Source organism: Phyllostomus discolor, chromosome X, assembly GCF_004126475.2.
Source record: "Phyllostomus discolor isolate MPI-MPIP mPhyDis1 chromosome X, mPhyDis1.pri.v3, whole genome shotgun sequence".
Lineage (NCBI taxonomy): Eukaryota > Metazoa > Chordata > Mammalia > Chiroptera > Phyllostomidae > Phyllostomus > Phyllostomus discolor.
The window spans coordinates 85,081,181-85,097,371 of record NC_050198.1 but is presented as its reverse complement, the minus strand read 5'-3'; the positions used below and the strand labels follow the sequence as shown (position 1 = coordinate 85,097,371).

At 40.3% G+C, this 16,191-nt stretch overlaps 1 protein-coding gene and 1 pseudogene across 5 annotated transcripts in view; one reads left to right on the top strand and one right to left on the bottom strand.

Moving 5' to 3' along the window:
* Window positions 1–15,253, bottom strand: part of LOC114504539 (integrator complex subunit 6-like) — a 56,566-nt gene extending 41,313 nt beyond the window's left edge. For 4 of the 5 annotated variants that reach the window (XM_036016900.1, XM_028522211.2, XM_028522212.2 and 1 more), the window contains exons 1-2: window positions 14,772–15,252; window positions 14,564–14,641 (exon numbers count right to left, since the gene is read on the bottom strand). In XM_036016900.1, coding sequence (XP_035872793.1) covers window positions 14,564–14,641; window positions 14,772–14,882 — 189 coding nt within the window. In that variant the 5' untranslated portion in view covers window positions 14,883–15,252. Of the gene's footprint in view, window positions 1–14,563; window positions 14,642–14,771 lie in introns of all 5 variants that reach the window. The other variant, XM_028522210.2, reaches the window with a different exon arrangement.
* On the top strand, window positions 187–774 carry LOC118498557 (annotated as a pseudogene).
* Window positions 15,254–16,191: the final 938 nt, after the last annotated feature.

Sequence of the window (16,191 nt, the reverse complement as noted above, 5' to 3'; positions counted from 1 at the left end):
TGATTCTACTGACACAAATTTCACTATTTTGTGTTACCCGTCTCTTTAAAATAATGACTATGAATTTTTTAGTGTATAAACAATCATAAGGATTTGTCTAAAATACCTGCAAAATATATTTATGATTTTTCCATTCTTATCATAGGGAATTAATATAAAATTATGAAATAACACATCTCTCTGTGAAAGCATGACAAGATCAAAAGACATTTGACTTGTAGACTCAGAGCTGCAGTTGCACTGCCACGTGGAAGCCAAAGCTGCACCTCCCACATGGTCACTCAGGACAGCAGGGTACATCAGAGGAAAGCTGCGCCCAGGCCAGCACCAGCAGCTCAGCCACCAGTGCCAGCTCCATCATCTGCTGTGGGTTCACCTGCTGCTTCCCCTGGCAGCCAGGTATCATGGCCCAGATAACAACCACTGCAGCTGGTGTGGCTGTGGGATCTGCTGTTGGCCACATACTAGGTCATGCCATCACTGCGGGCTTCAGTGGAGGAAGTAATGCTGAGACCTCAAGGCCTGACATCACTTATCAGGAGCCTCAGGGAACTCAGCTGACATACCAGCAATTTGGCCCACCCATATCACTATGAGATGAAACAGTTTTTGGAGTGTCCACAGAAACAGTGTGACCTTAAGCTTTGTGAGGGTTTCAGCGAGGTGCTGAAACTGCAGATTTTGCAAGTGGATTAGCCTAATCAAGAAGTTCATATTGAAGAAATGGAAAATCATCTCTCATGACCAAGTTAATTTAATATAAAGATATAATTGGTAGTGAAAGTATAAAACTACTCCTATCATTAATAGTTTCCTTGCATCAGGATTGCAATTGAAAAAAGTGTCCTGTGTAGAGGTTCATTGAAGTGATACTGAGTTTGGGGCTGGGCAAGTGTTTGTGTGGCCTTCTTAAACCAACTTTTGTGATGTGACTGTTTGTAAATCAATTAGAACAAAGTGATGATTTTCCTCAAAAAAAAAGGAAGAAGAAATTTGATCCTCACCAGAGAATGCTAACATGTAGAAACTGAATTTTAGAAACTATTCTCCTTTGTTCTAGAATCAATTGCATTGTTATTGCAGGAAAAAATATATTAGAGTTGCAAAGAATTTGCCAAACTTGCTCAGATAAAAATGTCGAGTTTCCTCTCTCATTCTCAGACCATTTCAATAGTAGCTATTGACCAATACCTATTATCAGAAAAAAATGCTATTGTGAAGATCTCATGTTCAATTATTCAGATTTTGGGCTCTGATAAGGAATTTTCCGAACACACACACAAAATAAAAATTTTAAAAGGTGGTCTTGCAAAAATATACAAGGACAAGAATGAGACTAAGTCATCCAAACATTGCAGAAGGAGCTGAACATAAAAGATAGCACAAAGGCCATTCACTACTTTCTAAAGACTATATAGCATCTCCTTCCTGCTAGGTTTTAAAAATAACTCTCTCAAAAATTTTATGAGCTGTTTTTATATGATAAAAGTAACACACATTCATTGTTAAAAATTCCAACAGAAATACAAGGTCAGTCTATCTCTTCACCAAACTCTCAGCTCCACCCTTCAGAGGTAACTATTGCTAGGATTCTGTCCTGAATGTTAAACTGTTGGCAGAAAACAAACAAACAAAAATGTTAATAAGATGGAGTGATATTTACTGATTTAACCAGTGTGAGATGTAGTACATTACACATGTAAAGGAACTATTTTTTAAACTTTAAACCAATTTTGAAATCACTCTGAACTCCATGCTTCAATTATTCCCCTTCCTGCTTTTCAGTTATATAATTCTTTCTTGTGTTTTTTGGAAGAAATAGTGTTAATAATCTAGTCTAATCCCTTCATTTTAAAGATAAGAAAACTGACATCTAAAAAACATTAAGTCCTAGCTGGGTAGCTCAGTTGGTTGGAGCACCGTGCTGATACACCAAGGTTGTGGGTTCGATCCCTGGTCAGGGCACATGCAGGAGTCATCCAATGAATGCATGGATGGGCGGAACAGCAGATCAATGTTTTTCTCTTTCTCTCATCAATAAATAAAAATCAATCAATAAATTAAAAAAAGGCTAAGTGAGTTACCCTGGGCCATGTATATATCTGATTAGTAGAAGACTGGCTAAGAGCACTGTTCTCCTGCCTTCCAGCCCAACATTCTTTACAGAGCTGCTAAAGTGACAAAAATTGCCAGCTTTACATGACAGTGGATGGTGTAATTTCCCAGACAGGCAGTACTGTGACCAGTTTTTTTTTAATTTGATTTTTATAAAAGTACCTAGACTTAAACAGACTTCTGACATACAGCTCATAAGCATCACCCTGAAATGGAGTTTATAATGTCTATACGCATATGTAAGCTTTTAAGAAAAATGGAGCACTGGCTGCTGTGGCTCAGTGGATTAAGTGCTGGCCTGCAGACCAAAGGGTCACCAGTTCGATTTCTAGTCAGAGCACATGCCTGGGTTGTGGGACAGGTCCCCAGTAGGGGCACCCGAGAGGCAACCACACATTGATGTTTCTCTCTCTTTCTTTCTCCCTCCCTTCCCCTCTGTCTAAAAATAAATAAATAAAATCTCAAAAAAAAAAAGAAAGAAAAATGGAGAACTTTGCTCCGCATATCTTTAGCAATCTCCTACAAGAAATAAAACAAGAGGGGTTCCCAGCTTTCCAATGCCAGGGCTGCATTACAGCTTAGATACTCTCCCTAGAATCCTATTTCTACTGTCTAGTTATGTGGGTTTCCTTCTGCAGAGACAATGCAAGAGAGACTGGGGCTTCTAATTAAGCAGAAGTGCCTCCAGTCCAATCACTATCAAAATGTTTTGGGGTAGTTCAGTTTAATCAGTCACTAAAGGTCATAACCAGCCCCTCCCTCTTCTTTCTGCAACTCCTTGTCATTGAAATAGCACCCCACTCAAACCACACCCTTAAAGGAATGCTTTTGATTTGCTTGTTCTCCTCCCCCAGGTCTCCAGCTCTCCAGACTTTCTATCTCCTCTTCCTTATGTTACCTGATACTCTAATGGGGTGGGAGAGACAGGCCTGGCTTAAGCACAGGACTCCTGTAGGAAAATGATAGAAACTAAGTTTATATAGACATATGGAGTAGATCCAAGAGAGCTCAGAATGGCATTCATAGCCACGGGGAGTCTTTGAAGGCTTGGGAGAGGGAAGTGATATGATGAAACCAACATTTTTAGAAAGTGGACTGTTGGTATGGGTAGAGAGTAGGAATTTCGGAGGTATCTGGGGGAGCACATATAAGGCTGTTATAATGGTCAAGGCATAAAAGGTCAGGATCCAGACTCAAGTGATAGCAGAAATTGTGTTGAAGGAACATATGTAAGAAATATTTCAAAGGGCCCTGGCTGGTGTGGCTCAGTGGATTGAGTGCGGGCCTGTGAACCAAAGGGTTGCTGGTTCAATTCCCAGTCAGGGCGCTTGCCTGGCTTGTAGGCCAGGCCCCCAGTAACGGGCATGCAAGAGGCAACCACACATTGATGTTTCTCTCCCTCTCTCCTTCCCTTTCCTTCTCTCCAAAAGAAGTATTTCAAAGGGATGATAAATGGGTATTAGAAGAAGATGAAGGACATGATGAATGCTAAATAATGCCTACCTTTCGATCCTAGGTGACTAAAAGATGGGGAATATGGGAGAGGGGATAGGCTTTAGAGCCATAGGTGGTCTTGACATGTTAACTATGTATGAGCTGATGGCAGAAGAGATTGCCAGGTGGAGATGTTCTGTAGTGAGCTAGAAATGCCTGGGTGAGAAGCTGAAGATGGAGAGGCTTCAGTGTAGAAAGACTATTTGAAACATGAATGAAGTAGGATGCATTCAACAGGGAAAGGATTTATCAGAAAGACAGGGAACAATTTATCAGAGAAGGATGGAAAAACAAAATAGAGGACGTGATAAGTTTCTGGAAGGAAGGAACGAAGGAAGGAGTAATAGTTTCAGAAGAATTAACAGTTTCAAATGTCATAAAGGACAAAAAGAATAAACATTAGTAAATTGGCCCAAGTAACTATATAATTAATCTTAAAACCTTAGTAAATCGTATTTTCTTTTTTTCACTAGTACTATTCCTTATTTGTACACACATGAATGTTTCAAATCTTTTGTCCAAAAGCATTCAAGTACAGAGTTTAGCTCTTGGTACTAAGTTTACTGAATTCACCCTACAGAGCAGGATATAAATAATGAAAGAGCAACTGCCACGAATGAATAATCTAATCAGGTGAATATGGTTTGAGATACAGAACTCTACCTTTTCTTTTTTTTAAGATTTTATTTCTTTTGCAGAGAGAGAGGAAGGGAGAAAAAAAGGGAGAGAAACATCAGGGTGTGGTTGCCCCTTTTCCACCCCCCTACTGGGGACCTGGCCCACAACCCAGGCACATGCCTGGACTGGGAATCGAACCAATGACCCTTTGGTTCACAGGCCGGCACTCAATCCACTGAGCCACACAAACCAGGGCAGAACTCTATTTTCTTCTATAAACATCTGGCACATCAACACAAAAGTCTAAGATAACTCTTTCTGGTTTATCCCCCAGTGGTTGGTTTGACAACATCTACATTCCTTCTCTGAAATTCACCCCTTACCAATCTAACTAAGCATGAAGGAAAAAAAGCTATCTGCCCATGGCAAGGGTGTGGCTTGAGGAGAATGGGAGATATGGATGAAGTGAAGACTACAGAATTACGTTAGGCACAAGCTGCTATATAAAAGCATCCGCAAAAATGGTATGTTGCATTCAGGCCTTTCATGTAACCACTTCCGCTTCCCCCACAGTTTGTAGATTAGGAGAAACTCAATGGTTACTGTGGAGTAGACTGAATGTCTTTCTTTTCTATGCAAGAAAAACATTTATCAAGAGATTGATATAATGAAGATGGCAAATCAGTTTCTGTGGGGCACTGTGATAGCCAACGACTACTTTGTCACTTTTTTAAACCTACTACCATTCTTCCTATAGGGCCTATTAGCTTAGGCCACCAGTCTTTAAACTCCAACCCCAAAATATACATATTATCTCAAGCTCCATCAGTTTAGAATCTCGATAATTCCACATCTGTCCCTGAGCAGGGGAATAACTGTGGGACATCAAAGGCTAAAGTGTTTCACAAACAAATGCACCATAATATTCACCTAGAAGTAACCAGAGAATAATAAAAAAATGGTAACACTGGTGCTAGCAATTTTCATTTATTAAGTGCTTGCTACAATACCAAGCACTGTTATACCAAAGGCAACTATAAACAATAGCATGACAATTCTGTCTAAAAAAACATATTTCCGAGGCATATATCATAATTAGAAAATACCAGTGAGATGTTATTAAAGGAATGCTGTATCATGATTGATGGGGAAAATGAAGTGGCTCATTACTTAAGATTCTGGAATAGAGACAGACCTGGGTTACTGTTCAGCTGTGTTATGTAAACTCTCTGGGCCATGGCTTCCTTATCTGTTAAATAGGGATAATAATAGTAACTACACCTTAGGCTTATTGGGAAGATGAATGTAATAAAGTACTTTATTTTCATTGGCACATTGCTCTATGCATAAGCATTACTCCATAAATGTCAGGTGCTGCCATTATTAGAAAGCTATTATATTATTGTTAATTATTTCAAGGAGGTAGATATAAGTCAAACCATATCTATAAAAGCCAGATAATACCTTTGACTATAGGAAGGGTCTTAGGAGGCCTCAAAACTAGGGCTATAAAATGGTCTCACCTCTTATGCATGCTATTCATGAAAACATCTCTGCTTTCACCCAGCCTCAGAAACATCAGTATTATTCCTTAAATGGGAGCCATTACAGTAACAAAAAAATAACATGGTCACTTCTGTAATTCCCATTAAGAGAACTGAGCTTAGAGAAAGTAATAATCCTGGGAGACCTCCTGTTGTGTGGATCTGAACCTCTCTCATTCTTTTAAGGCAACTGATGACTTCCCATGATATAAGACAAGGGCTCTGCTAGGGAACATCAAGAAAGCCTTCAATAACAGCAGTGTACAAACTCCCCTTTGTTTTTTAGGTTTTACATTATGCCAGGCTAGATCATTTATCCTTTAGCCTACTTTTCTTGATAAATACTGTTCCCAGCGATTCTTGAGTCAAGTAGCTATGCAAAACTAATAAGGGATATGCTATATATTTCTAATAACATTAAAGTCATGAAACATTTAGTGCCACTGGTGAGCACATATTACAAACAGAATCTTGAATTACTGTAATTACATTAGGAGTTCATATATATCTTCTATTGCACTTAGCCCAGGAAAAAAATTCTAATCCAACCAGTTGGACCACCAACTACATTCCAAAGTCTATGCACCCAAACTGGCTTTCAATACAAATAAGAAGGGGATGCTTTCATATTTTTGTCCCAGGGCTAATGGTTATCAACCCATCAACTCTAAACTGTATGATAACCTTTTATGCACAAGTGAGTATATATGGCATTGTTAATTTTAAACAGAACTTTGAGAGAAAGGATCCTTCTCCAGAAGTAACTTCTTCATAGACTGACACGTCCATCTAACAGAAATATAATGCAAGCCACATAGGTAATTTTATATTTTCAAGTAGCCACAATAAAAAATAGAAAGAAACAGGTGAAATTAATAATATATTTTATTTAACACAATATATAAAAATATTATTTAAACTTGTGATCAATATAGAAATTGTTAAAACAATATTTTATATAGTTTTGTATTAAGTCTTCAAAATCAGGTATTTAATTTACACTTACAGAATATCTGATTCAGACTGATTTTTGAGTGTTCCATAAACACTCGTGTCTAGTGGATGCTGTACCAAACAGTGTAAACACAGCCAATCTAAAATATAAATGACTGGTATATTTGAAGAGCCATGTCTACCCTCACTGCCATCTCACCTTTCACCCTCTTTGATGGAGGAAGGGGGGAAGCATGTGTTTTTAACAATCACCTTGGAAACCCAAATCCATTCCTTAGTAGAAACAAAAACAAACACAATAGTTCTATGGTTAACTAACATTAAGAGTTAAAAAAGCTTTCCTGGGGAAGAAGGTCTGGGAACCTAATCAGCATTTAGAACACTGTATCCAGAAGAGAGTGCGTTCCAAACTTCCAGTATGGACACAGAGGGACTGCCTGGATCTCTCATTTAAACTCAGTGAAAGGGAACCGAAAGTCATTATTACCAGTTTTTCATTTAAGGACTTAAACCAGTGGGTTCCCTTCTTCATCCCTGTTCCCTTCTCCCATACAGAGGGTCCTTCAAATCTGCCCTTCTCTGGAAAGCACATTTCTCCCTGAGTTGTGAAACAGCTGCAATGTTTAGTCACCCTGAAACAAAGAACTCCATCTCCTGAGCAGTTCTAATTATCTTCCTGAACCAAAGGCAAACTGAAAAGTACAATATTTTCCCTTTCCTTAGTGTGGCCTTGAACCCTCTGCCATCCCCCTCCCACCCCAATCCCAAACTCAAGGCCAAAAGCTCTCAAGTGAGTGGCCAGCACTAATGCAAAACTAGACAATTTCAACTATATCTTTTGAGTCTCCCCGACATTTCATTATCCCCTCTCCCCACCTCACTACAACATAGGCTTCTATGTAATAACCAAACAAGCACACAAACAGCAAGCCTTGCCTTATTTCTCCTCAAATCCATCATAATGCTTTTAACCCGAGAGAGGTGCACAAACTATAGCTTGTAGGTTTCAAAGCCCTTTTGTAATCCAGTCCTAAGCTCGTCACAATTTTGACTAGATAAGCTGAATTTTTACTGGGTCCTGCTCATCCTCCCCCACTTCCAATCTGTTGGTTAATAAAGTCCACCATTCTTCACATCTCCCCCACCTTAATCCACATCGTGTCACCTTTCTGCAATGAGTATTCTCAAGACCCTTGATGAATAGAACTATATTACTATTCTGATCTCTTCCAGGGCCAGGTCTTTCTTGATGTCACGTTAGACCCCTATAATGAAGCCTGGTCCGGAAAGAGTGCTCAGTGAACATATGGTAAGTGAATGCTTACATTGCTGTGGTAGTAATCCACTGTCAGACTTACCTTCCAGAAACACCATTTTGATCATATTGCTACATTGCTGATAAAAGTCAGATCAACACTTATCAGTAGGGGAGAAAGGGATTGCCCAAAGAAGCAAGAGACATTTTATGAGTTGATAGAAATGTTCTGTATCTTGGCTTGAAGTGGTGGTTTCATGAATGTACAAAGATGTAAAAATGCATCAAGTCATTCAGATTGATGTATTTTACTATATAAGTTATACTTTGATAACAAAAGAATGGGGACACATAATACATTGATCTCATAAAAGTATGATTCTACCATATTATAAACCTGGATCTAAGTGAAAATGCTAGCTGTAATAAATATTAAACATATGCAGTTTTCAATGGTCATCACCGTCTGGAGAAGAGTAGTGAAAATGGGAATGGGGGGAATGGGGGGCTGGGTAATTTCACATTTACCCATTACTTGAAATCTCCCCCCTCCTAATTTATTGAGCACCTAGTAAAATCCAGGTACTTCCTTAGGTACTTGGGGTCAAATAAAGAGAAGTTCAAATATGTGTCCTTAAAGAGCTCATATCAGGGAGGCCAACATGAACACTATCACCACATAACATGCTAACTGCTATAGTTAAGGTCTGACAAAGTGTTAAGAAACCACAATAGGAGTTCTTACACTGGAGTAGGGGTGGGGCAGAGAAGCAGAATGACTTCTGAGAATGTGGAATGAAGAGGTGAGGCATGTCAGGCCAACCAGTGTGTCCCAGGCAGAGGAAAAAACAGAAATGACACAGAAGCAAGGGGTAGATTTAGTCTGGAGAAATGGCCTAATTTCTCATTGTGGCTGGAGCCTGAGGTCTAGGAGAAGAGAAGAGAGTAGGGAGACATTGTTGGAAAGGTCTGATAAAAGATCATGAAGGCCTAGAAAGCCAGGTTAAGGAGTTTGGCTTTTATTCTGAAGTGTAATGGAAGGCCACTGAAGAATTTTTAGTAGGGGAGTGACTTTCTACTTTACTTTATTATATTTTAAGAATGATCAAGCCCTGGCTGGCATAGCTCAGTGGATTGAGTGTGAACTGTGAACCAAAGTGTCGCAGGTTCGATTCCCAGTCAGGGCACATGCCTGGGTTGCAGGCCATGGCCCCCAGCAACCGCACATTGATGTTTCTCTCTCTCTCTTTCTCCCTCCCTTCCCTCTCTAAAAATAAATAAATAAAATCTTAAAAAAAAGAATGATCAACCTAGTGACATAAACATGGATGAACTTTAATATAATTAAGTTTTCTTTATCCATTTACTCCCCAGTAGACACTTAGGTTGTTTCCATATCTTGGTTTATTGTGATTAATGCTGCAGTGAACATGGGGGTACAAATACATTTCAAGTTAGTGTTTTCATTTTCTTCAGATAAATACCCAAAAGTGGAAATCCTGGGTTGTACGGTAGTTTTGTTTTTAATTTTTTGAGGAAGCTTCATACTGTTTTCCATAGTGGCTGAACCAATTTACTTTCCCACCAACAATGCACAGGGGCACCTTTTCTCCACATCCTCACCAACACATCTCTGCTCTTTTTGATGGTAGCCCTTCTAACATATGTGATATGATATCTCATTGTGGTTTTTTGATTTGCATGCCTGTGATGATTAGTGATGTGGAGCATCTTTTCATGTACCTGTTAGGCATCCATATATCTTCTTTTAAAAATGTCTATTCAGATCCTTTGCCCATTTTTTAAAATCAGAGTGTTTGTTTTTTTTTTTTGCCATTGAGTTTATGAGTTCTTTATATATTTTGAATATTAATCCCTCATCAGAGATATGATTTGTAAATATTTTCTTTCATTCAGTAGGTTGCCTTTTATTTTTTTATTTTTTAAAGATTTTATTTATTTATTTTTTAGATAGGGAAGGGAGGGAGAAAGAGAAAAAGAGAGAAACACAATGTACGGTTGCTGGGGGCCATGGCCTGCAACCCAGGCATGTGCCCTGACTGGGAATCAAACCTGCGACACTTTGGTTCGCAGCCCGCACTCAATCCACTGAGCTATGCCAGCCAGGGCCTTTTAATTTTTTTGATGGCTTATCTCCCCTTTTATTTCAAAATAACTATCATCATATGCCTCACATGGCCAAAGAGGAAGGTGAAAAGGAAATAAGGTCATGGAAGAAATAATTCATCATAAGTCACTGCATTGCCTTTGTAGCATTTTGAATTTTAAATTTAAATGTCCCTTCTATTGTCTTAGGCTGCTCTCACAGGCCATGTTGCTACTGTTTCACTCAAAACCACTTCTTTAGCTTCCAACCACAATACAAGTCTCCCCTAAATGTCATTCTAAATTTTAAAAATAAAGCCCATAAAATATACTCATGGGCACATGAAAAAGTTATGTTTGGAACACAGATAATTGAAAAAAGCATAAGTTTACTCCCTAAATATGTATGCCAAAATGTTACCCTTTACTGATACATGCTGACAAAAGCATGCAGATAACAGTAAAAAAAAAAAATGTTAGCTACAGAATGTGAAAAAGCAACACTCAAGGGAAATTTTCACTTTTTTCTAATTATAGACTTGGGATGTTTATTTGAAACACCTCTTCCTATTTATTTAAAAAAAAAAACCTTCTGTCCACTATGTATACATGTGTTTCAGCTATTTGAGGAAAAGTGCCTTGGTTTTATGTTTGAAAAGCATTTCCTTCAACAAAAAATTCATTTTAAGAAAGTAACTTCAAACATGAAACTACTTTGAACCTTTCCATTATTATATACCTCGATCTCATGGCTCACTTTCTTCTTGATGCCCTTAATTTACCCAGAGTTAGTAGTAGTGACAAGCTTACCTTTGTTATTCACTGAATAAGATGAAATTTTGATTTATAGCAAAACAAAACACACAAGACAGCAGAACCACAGACAAAACTATTAAGAACTAGTATACCAAAACACCCACTTTTAAAAATAATGTTTTAGTCTTATAAGGATAGAATGGAAATTGTAAAATATTATAGCTTCATGTTAGTGTACACTAAAGATACCATTGTATAAATATAGTGTTAACACTTGTGACACTGTGTATGAAACTTGTCTGGCCCTGGATGGTGTAGCTCAGTGGGTTGAGTGTGGGGTGCAAACCAAAGGGTCACCAGTTCGACTCCCAATCAGGGCACATGCCTGGGCTGTGGGCCAAGTCCCTAGTGGGGGCCATGTGTGAGGCAACCACACATTGATGTTTCTCGCCCTCTTTCTCCCTCCCTTCCCCTCTCCAAAATAAATAAATAAAAACTTTTTAAAAAACTTGTCTGCAAAGTAATACTTGAAACAGATGTAGCACAAAATGCTTGAATTTTGTATAATTTTATATGGCCCCCAAATCAAACTTAATTCCATTTATCCAAAACTGAATGCAAGTAACAGATATGACTAATTTTCAAAGAGTACATATCCATGTCCTAAGGGATGTGCAGTAAGAAGTTACTAAGTACTAGGTGAAATACTATATTCATATACTCAACAGTGTACATTAGTGAAAAGTTTCAGTCACAGTAACTTTTCACAACAAGATTTATTGTCAGAGCATGTAAGTTGATATACTGGGAATAGTTCCATGCCTATTAGTGGAAAAAAAAAAAACCCTCCCAACCAAATGTACCACTTATTCCTGCTATAACACCAATAACACTGAATTGTGTAGTAGAAAAAAAAAACCTTTCATTTGGAGTGTTTAGAGTTGGATATAACCAACACTCAAGAAATAAGCATTTATTTTGAGAAAAAATAAACAAAGGCCCTCCACCCATAAAGAAATTGAAAAATACACTTCACATTATTATGCAGAAAAACAAGCTACAAATCAAACCCTAACATCATTTTGCTGAAAGGACTTGAGGCTGCTAATGAAGAGTGAAGACTTAAGTAGGAACTCAGATGAGCAATTGCAAAACTAGAGTAAATTTTAAGGAAAATTCACCAGCTGTTCTAAAATTTCAGACCTTCCAAAATGGCTAGATCCTAACAGCAAAAGAACAAATAGTTACCACATGCTGAGGGGAGGGTTGGGGTGAGCAGGAGGGAGTAGCTGAAAAATTCAGAAGAAAATGCTCCCATATTATGGCATATCATTAGTAATTCAAGTATAGATTGCAGCATGACAAGAACATCGTTAAGATCATTAACCATGCCCTGCACATGTAATTATGTGAGATTAAAATGAAAAACCTGAATAACCTTGGGAAAGCATAAAGACTAAATAAGAAAGTAACATGATTAATAATTAAGGGCATTATAGAAAGTATCTTCCCATACCTGGACTACAAAAGGGAAAAAATTAAACTCAATTGGGAAGAATTCTTTTTTTACTTCAGGAAAGACTGCAGTGTATAAGACAGCAGAATAAGAAGAGCTAACAGATGAAATTTCCCCTAAAAACCATATTCAAGTTTCCCCCTCTGTAGAACTATCTTGAGCCTCTAAAATATCATGGGTAAATTACACAGCTACTAAAAATTTTAGTATAAGGATTATGTGGCAGCCCAGAAAAATTCATGGGATATTATAGGTGGAAAAAGCAGAACACCAAGTAATATGTACACTGTGATTACCAAGCTTGGTAAAAAGATGTAATAATGGTTGATGGGGGCAGATGAAACTTTCTTTTCCTCCCAAATTCTGTAAATATTGCCATAAAACTTTTATAGATTAAACCCATTTTTATTAATTTTTAATGTTGTCTGTATCTGAGTTTGTTTGTTCAAAACCCATTTTTAAATTGAGTCTTTACATTCAGAAAAATGCTTAATAAGTGGTTCCTTTAAAGAAAATAAAAGGCACACTCTTTGTAGTTTATCCTTTTTACTATTTCAAATAAAGGAGGACTTTAAATGCCCACAGTATAAATGATGGGTTCTTATCTGTATTAGTACTCAAGGGGTGTAGACCTTTAGACTTAGGATGTGCAAACATCTGCTCTTGTAGGGGGAAGAAATGGTCACACCCTTTTGGGAAATTGACATTTTTAAAAAGATTATGGCATTTTGAAAGATGTCTACTTGCTCCACTTTTCTAAATGGACAAATTGAAAACTGAAAACAAAGTATCAAAACCAGAAGTTTTAAGGAGAATCTAGTAATCAAATTGTTCAAACTGCAAGTTTCAAAGGTAAAGCCTCCCCCTTTTTTGTGCCCCCCCCCATTTGGTTTTCTTTATGAAGGAACGCTCTCTTGGACCAACTATTCAGTTTGGTAGGTTCCATTCTTTTAAATACCTTACTTGGCTGACACGAACTACAACACATCCAGATGGCTCCTCCCCAGCACTATTAAAATAATTATGAGATGAGGGCTTCTAGCAAAAGACTTCAAGGATTATGGTAATATACATTTTTAAGGTTTAATATGCAAGCAGGACTCTTACGCGGGTTAATTTCATAGTCTGAGTTCTATTTCATCGGTTCTCTGCCAGCAAAGAGGTTCTTTATCTTCTCTCCATTAGTAACATAATTAACCACCCCATGGAGGTAAGTTCTCCCTACTTTTCGCCTGTAGGTTTGAATCCTGTGGATCAAATCATCCAATTTTATTATTGTAACTTTGTATAATCAAGTTCTCTCTTCCTTCCATTGTTTTTCACTGGACAAATCCCTACAAGGCTAACACAAACCTAACTTAAGATGTAAATAGGTAGGCCAGGTTCCTATAAAAAGTGCTGCCCCGTGTGGATTCTTACTGGGCATCTCCCCGCCCCATCCTGCCGTGGCTGTCTCCAATGAAACACTAACAGTAGCTAAGGCAACCGACAGCCGAACCAATTCTGAAGAAGAAACGAAAAGAGTTTCTCTGGTCTGCGGGTAGAGAGGCTTGCTCAGCGGACAGATTTTCCATTGGGCGGGGGCGGGTTAAAGACCACAGAAGTGCAAAAGCAATAGTCTAATCTTTGAGGGCCTTTGGCAGCCGCTGCCGCGCTCAAAGCAGGAAGGGGGCGGGAGAAGCAGGATGAAAGTGGGGAGGAGAAGCGGCTGTGAGCTGGGAAGGGGTGGAAGGAGGAGCCAGAGGAGGAGCGGAGGCAAAAGGCAAGCCCGCGCCTGGCCTAAGCACCTGGGCGGAGTCGCAGGCTAGCCCTGCCCCTCGGCCGCAGCCCCGGGGTGTACCCCGAAGGGGCGGGTCTCTTCCCCTCCCTCTTCTCGCTCCTTTCCATCTCAGCAGCGCCCACAGTCTCCCTCTCTAGCTCATACAAAAGCAAAATGTCCGCCATCTTCAGAGGCCGCAGTGGTTGTCGCCACCACTGGCCAAGCTCTCCTGTGGTTTCTCCCCAGGGCTGCCCCTCCCCTGACCTCCAGCGCCGCAGCGACTCGAAACCACTCTCTGCACGGCTCCGCCAGCCCTCAGCGCCCTCCAGCCCCGCACGCCCCTCTGGACGATGCAGGACCACTCGGATCAGGACAAGAAGGGGAAGCCGCTTTAGCCGACTGGCTCCCTATTTCTGGCCACCCCACCCCCTTGATGGCCCCTTTACCTTGATGCAGTACGGGGGTTCATCGTAGGTGACCAGCATGTACCTGTCTCCGCGGCTGGCTGGGTCCCTGGCGCGCAGCTGCGGGACGAGGGATGACGGAGGGGGCCACGAAGAGGAGGAGGGGGCGACACAAACGTTACAGAAGCACCTAAATCCACCCCCACCTCCCACAGAAGCTCTTCCCATCTCTTCCTTCCCCTCTTTTTACCTTCAAAAATAACTCCACAGCGCCTTTGGCAATGTCCAAATAGGATGTGCCCAGGTCAGTGCGCTGGTTCATAGAGGCGGACGTGTCTATGAGGAACAGCAGGATGGGCATCTTCCCCCTTTACCCCTGGCTTCGCTCCCCACTCTCCTGGCCCTCTTTCCCTCACTGCTGCGACTGCCACCTGAACCCTCAACTCCAGCAGAACCAGGGCTCAGGGAGCCAGAGAAGAGATGGGACTGGGAGGATGAAACTGCTCCTGGCCTCCTCTTTCTGCAGCCCCACCGCCTCCCCTTCCCAGGGAACTTGAAAGTGTGAGCGTGTGTAGCCCTCGGGGTCCTTCCCCTTCCTCTCTTCTGCCACCAGTACTGCAGCCACCGCCGATGCCACCGCTGCCGCAGACTACTGCCCAAGCATCCGTCCAAGCTCACTCAAGCGCTCGCCCCAGACTGAGAACTGTCTCCGTTCACCAACACATAACTTCTGTTCGCTCACCTACCACCGGCACCATGTGACCAGAACCCACACCATTGGCTGGCAATTATGTGATATTTGCATATTCATTAGATGACAGAGCAAGGGGAGGGATTTGGGCGAACCCTGGGAGTTGAAGTTTGAATCAGGCAGGGGTAAATGGAAATGTTAAGGACCCTCCTTTAAAGGCCTTGGGAGGTGTTAGGATACTTAGGGTGGTTGGGTGGAGTTTCTCTTGCTCTTCAAAGATGTTGATTCACTCAAAAGGGTGAATTTGAACAACAGTTTTACAGAAGTACAGAAGCAGATGCCTGGACTGGCTGCACAGAAAATGCTTTGCTAACTGCAATCGATCAATCCTGCTAGTGGCTAAGACCAAAGCACTTCAGAGGCAGCAAACTTCATTCCTGTCAATACATACTCACATTCCTTTAGCCTCTCCTCACTCTTGATTGGTATTTATGTCAGTTGCTGGCCTTGCATTCCACATATATCTGCTTTTAAAGGAAACTGAAATTTAAACACAGTTACCTAAACTGCCCCTTTGTGTGCACAAGCTTCTTCAGTTTCATTGAGCTCTTTGAAGTATTGGTTTGCCTGTGATAAACCCACTCTTGTGTCTGTGTGGCCTTTGCACGTGGAAGGTTTGCCAACCAAGATTGGACCTATGAAGTGTCAGGCACATGCATTAGCCCCATTTAATCCTTGAAATGATTACAGTAGCCATCTACTTTACACTTTTCAGTAAAGGGAAGTGCAGCTCAGCTAGATTATGGTAACAATGAGGGATGCTCTCAGGTCTGGCTCCAAGGAGAGGCTCAATATGTGACCAGTTACCGCACTTGGCTGACTACTTTATGTAACACAATTTTTAAATGTGGAGGTGTGTATTCCTAGCAGGATGCTATGCACAATGTGGACTCCTAAGATTCAATGAGTTTATAATTGT